At 49.9% G+C, this 5,295-nt stretch overlaps 1 protein-coding gene across 1 annotated transcript in view; it reads left to right on the top strand.

The window, feature by feature from the left end:
* Positions 1-437: 437 nt before the first annotated feature.
* The window catches only part of LOC143292328 (uncharacterized), an 8,736-nt gene continuing 3,878 nt past the window's right edge, over positions 438-5,295 (top strand). Inside the window, exon 1 of the mRNA XM_076602518.1 lies at positions 438-1,664. Within this exon, the coding sequence (XP_076458633.1) occupies positions 438-1,664 (1,227 nt within the window). The remainder of the gene's footprint in view (positions 1,665-5,295) is intronic.

Genomic DNA, 5,295 nt, shown 5'->3' with positions numbered 1-5,295 from the left:
CTGTCAGACAGCTACCCGGCACACAACAAGAGTTCCACCCACCCACCCAGCCATCCATTAATCTATCCACCCATCCATTCATCCACCCACCCATCCACCCACCCATCCACCCATCTATCCACCCACCCATCCATCCATCCACCCAGCCACCCATCCATCCATCCACCCACCCAACCACCCACCCATCCATCCACCCATCCAACCACCCATCGCACCCACCACCCATTCTTTCACCCACCCACCCACCCACCCGCCCACCCATCCATCCATCCATTCCACCTACCTAACCCACCAACCACCCATTCTTCCACCAATCCACTCGCCCACCTATCAATCTATTTATCCATCCACCCACCCACCCAACCTACCCGTCCAACACTCCACCCACCCTCCAACCCACAAATCCACCCACCCACCCACCCACCCACACCCACCCCATGGCAGAGCAGACTGCAGCCAGCAGACCGACGGGGGTGTGGGAGGAGGTGCGGGAGGTGGGTCAGGTGGAGGGGGTGCTGACGCCCTTCCTGTGCCTCCCGCTGGTCACCCTCAGCAACCTGGCACTGCTGGTGCACGAGGCGCGCGTGGCCTGGCGCTCGCGCCGCCTGATCCCCCCCAAGCTGCTGGTCATGGCGCTGGCCTCCGCGGACCTCGCTGCCACCCTGCTGGGCTTCCTGCCCCTGTGGCTGCTCTTCCACCTCCACCCGCCCTCCCTCGCTACGAGTCTTCCTGCTGCCTCTTCCTCTGTTGCCATCATTGCCACGCATCACCCCTCTACTACCTCGCCTCCTCCATCTTCTCTTCTTCTTCGTCGTAATGGTTCGGACGCTGTGACTCTTCCTAGGGATGAGGCGGGGTTGGCTGAGGAGCTTCCTTCAACGTTTTCCTCCTCCTCCTCTTCTTCCTCCGTCTGGGAGGGCACGACGATGTTGTCTAAAGTGTCGGTGAGGTCGACGACTGGGACTGTGAGTGGCTTCTACAACGACGACGATGCCTTCTTCTCTTCATCCTCCTCGTCCTTGTCCTCCTCACCGTCCTTCTCCTCCTCTACCTCCTCCTCCTCTTCCTCCTCTCAGCGCTGGCAGCAGCCCGTGGTCCACACGGCGGGCTACGCCTTTTTCCTCTTCCTGCTGACGGCCTTCTGGACTCTGGCTCAGTGCATCGTGGTGGTCATGGGCGTGGAGAGGTTCCTGGCCCTCCGAGCTCCTTTCTTCTACACGGCTCGATGCACGTGCTCGACCTTCCTCCTGGTCCTGGCAGCCCTGGCTTTGGCCTCCTGCTGCGTCGCCCTCTTCCACCTCCTGGTCCAACTCTCCGAGGTAAAGAACGACGAGGACGTGGATCACCATCTCCCTGTTCTCCTTCTCCACCCACCAGTGTTCGCCGGGTTCTTAGACTCTCGTTCCTTGGCGCACAACGTCTTCACGCTGGTGCAGGGTCTTCTGTGGACGGGGGTGCTGCTCCTGTGCAACTGGGGCGTGACGCGCGAGCTGCGGAAGATGGAGGAGAGTGTGACGGTGGTGAGGGGAGGCGGTGTCAAGGACCAGGGGCACCAGGGGGACTACCTCAAGCAGCTCAGTCTGGTGCACGGCGCCGGGAGGGAGTTCGCGCGCTTCATGATGGCTGTCAACGTAGTGTTCCTCTTGTCCTCCTGCCCCAACCTGGTGAGGTCTTCGTATGTGGGTGGTGGGTGGGGGGGTTGTTGTTGTGTTTGTGGTGGTTGTTGTTGTTGTTGTTCTTCTTCTCCTCCTTGTTCTTGTTGTTGTTGTTGTTGTTCTTCTTCTTCTTCTCAATTTCATTATTGTTGTTGTTGCTGTTCTTCTTCTTCTTATCATTATCATTGTTTTTGTTGTAGTTCTTCTTCTTCTTCTTCTTGCTGTTCTTGTTTTTGGTTTTGTTGTTGTTGTTGTTGTTCTTCTCATTATGATGATGATGATGATGATGATGATTATCATTATTGTTGTTATTCTTTTTGTTGGTCTTCTTCTTCTTCTCGTTATGATGATGATGATGATGATGATGATGATGATGATTGTTGTTGTTGTTATTCTTCTTCTTCTTCTTCTTCTCATTATCGTTATTATTGTTGTTGTTGTTTTTTTCTTCTTCTTCTTCATATCATTATCATTGTTGTAGATGTTGTAGTAGTTGTTGTTGTTGTTGTTGGTGGTGGTGGACTGAGACAAAGACAGACAGACAGACAGACAGACACACACACACACACACACAGACACACACACACGCACACACACACACACACACACACACACACACACACACACACACACACACACACACACACACACACACACACACACAGATCAACCGACAGACAGACAGAGACACAGAAAGACAGGGAGAGAGAGAGAAAGAGAGAGCGAGACACAGAGACACAGACACAGACAGACAGAGACAGAGACAGACAGACAAACAGAGAGACAGACAGAAACAGACAGAAAGACAGTTTTCAGGGCCGGTCGTTGTCCGCCGGGCTGTGTAACTCCTAAGTGTCTCATCTTGACTTCAAGAAAGCCTATTACCCGGCCAGAGGAAGAGCAAAATGGCAGGGAATCTGATCCGACCATTTCTCTAGAAAAAACGAACGAGGTCATTGCGGGACCCTCGATCGTTCGGGTGGGGAGATAATTAAAGGACGCGATCCACTTGAGGACACTGCCCTACGACAGTCATGTTACGTAATGTGTTTCCATGGCAACGGACAGGAAATGACATCACAGCTTGGGGGGGGGGGGCAGGGGGGGGGGGGGGAGGGGGGGGGGGGGGAGGGGGGGGGGGCGTGGGGAGGAGTGTCTTATAGACGTGGCCGTAGAGTTTGTGTTTAACGACCTGTCGGATTTCGGTTTTAACCCCTTCCCTGTCAGCTGCTGATAAGTATGCTAGCTCACCGAGAGACAACGTACATGATAGTCATCCGTGTCCGTCTATGACCATCGGAACAGCAGAGGAGGTAACTCAAATCAAATCAAATCAAATTATGGTGCTTAGAGCCTCGCCGACCACTAAGGCCATCTCAAGGCTATCGTCACATTAGCACCTACTTCAAGTCAAGAGTTAAAACAAAAAACAACAACAACAAAAAACAAAAACAAAAAAACAAAAAAACTCGTTACCGATATAAGCTTTCCTCTCAAAGTTTAACTCTCTCCATACGAACGGCGAAAGAGACGACGTTAACAGCGTTTCACCCCAGTTACCATCATCAAAATATTACAAGCGGAAGGCTCTTATACTGAGGAGGTGAATGTTGACAAAGAATACGACAATTCTTACGACGGAATCTAAAGGTTGGGTCATTCAGACACCCACTAGACATCCGAGGGGTCTGTGTAGAGGAGAAGAGAGGACTGGCCGTACTGAGTGAGTTAAAAACATTCCAGAGTTTTAAAACCTTCAAATCTGATTAAAAATGTTCACTTCTTTCAAGAAGTCCATCAGCGTCCACGGAGGGACATCACGAAACGAAACAAAATCTTCAGAGAATCCGCCGTGTAATGTCTGTGTCTAACGTCAAAGAGGCAACTACTGCCCTGGCCATCTGGGTCAGAACTGACTATAGTGGAGAGGTGTCTTGCCCAAGTTACATCCCCACTCTTTCAGACATGACGACTTTAAGAAAATCGGCGTTTGGACGACCCCCAAAGACCAACTAGCCCCCAGGGCTGCAGCACTAAGAGCCAGTGCAATATTGCCTCCAGTTCTGAGACTCACAGTCCTTCACAAAAGAAACTGAGCTGTGAATAAATTCCCGTTGCAGTGGAGAAACCATTGATCATACAGTGAGTGCTGTTTGCCCAACTGTAAGCTTATGTTATGTCGTATGACGTGACCAAACCATGCCATCTCCCGTCGTTTGACAGTCGCCAGCAGTGGTTCTTGGGGCCCAACAAGGGTCCGACAACGTCAAGGAATGGACCAAAATGACGATGCCAGATCTCCTCACGACAGCTGCCAACAGAACGGCGTGGCGAACTATGACATCTTCCTCATGTACCCCCAACGACCCCAGCAGTCGAGGGAATGAGTGAAGTGAAGCTTATGTCAGTATGTGATGTAAGCCAAGCGTAGAGCCTTTGACTGAAATAAGACATGCCTTACATTCTTCATGTCAGTCGCCATTCTGTATCTGGGGTTTCTCTTCTTGGAACTGGGGTATTTTTTGTTCAGCGAAATCAAGAACTCATTCGTTAAGGACACCACATAGTTTCCTTTTCCAACACCAGTAATTTCTTGCCATGCATTCATGTGTCTTGATTGATATTTGCCAATGGTATGTTTAACAAAGTTATTACAGGAAAACAGTGCAGTGACACGTAGTGCAAACGTGCTGTGGAGGCACACATAGGACTGTCAGTTTGAATAACGCCGCGAGCAAGTGAAAGCTTGCCGTGAAGCAGTCATCGTAACCAGCTGGAACTATAACGGACGAACCCTGGTGTGGCCGTGTATGGGGGAATCTAAATAAGCGGCGTGGAAAACGGTGCAGATGATGGGGCAGCAAAAAACAAAACAAAACAAACAAACAAACAACAACAACAACAAAACCAAACAGCAACAACAACAAACAAACAAACAAAAAACGAAGTTACCGCTTCGCGCTGTACTGAAACGAGTGGCAAAATGGCTGATTGAACACTTCCGCTGGCTTCAGTGCTTTCCAGGCATGTGCTATCAACCTATTTTTAGACCAGTGGACCCGGACCCTTCCATTCCCAGTGCAGTGGATCGTCATTGAGAAGAGCAGACCATCGGCGCTGGTGAGGAAGGAATTTGACACTGGCCTCAGGCCATTAGCTCAGCTGAGTTCGAAAGCCTCTTGGACAAAGTGTTGGCGACCTTGTTAATCCTGTCCAATGGCGCTCAGAAAATAAATCTAGCAAATCGTTTGGCATCAGTCGTCACCATCCGCTTCCCGAGGCGTTGTTCCTCAGCCAAATCGAGTAGGTCTGCAGACACGGAAAGAGGTGTTTTATTCTATTTTATTTTATTTTTTTATTTTATCTTTATTTTCTAGTTGAATGTTAGAATGATTAAGACGTCTATCTGCCAATAAAGTGTCCGTGAGGGTCAAGGGTACGATATATCGGGTGTCCCCCAAAAAGTCAACCGTTTTTGACAAGTATTTTCTCAGTGATAGAGAAACCGAATTCATTGAAAATTTTCACACAGTAACCTTAGGATATCATCAACAAGTCTGCAAATTATCTAAAAGTTTGGACTTAAATTATGCGAGTATTGTCAAATTCAAAACAGCATGTCAAAAAATCCAGTATCAGA

The sequence above is a fragment of the Babylonia areolata genome, chromosome 18, assembly GCF_041734735.1.
Source record: "Babylonia areolata isolate BAREFJ2019XMU chromosome 18, ASM4173473v1, whole genome shotgun sequence".
Classification (NCBI taxonomy): Eukaryota; Metazoa; Mollusca; class Gastropoda; order Neogastropoda; family Buccinidae; genus Babylonia; species Babylonia areolata.
This window is presented reverse-complemented; position numbering and strand designations above follow the sequence as displayed.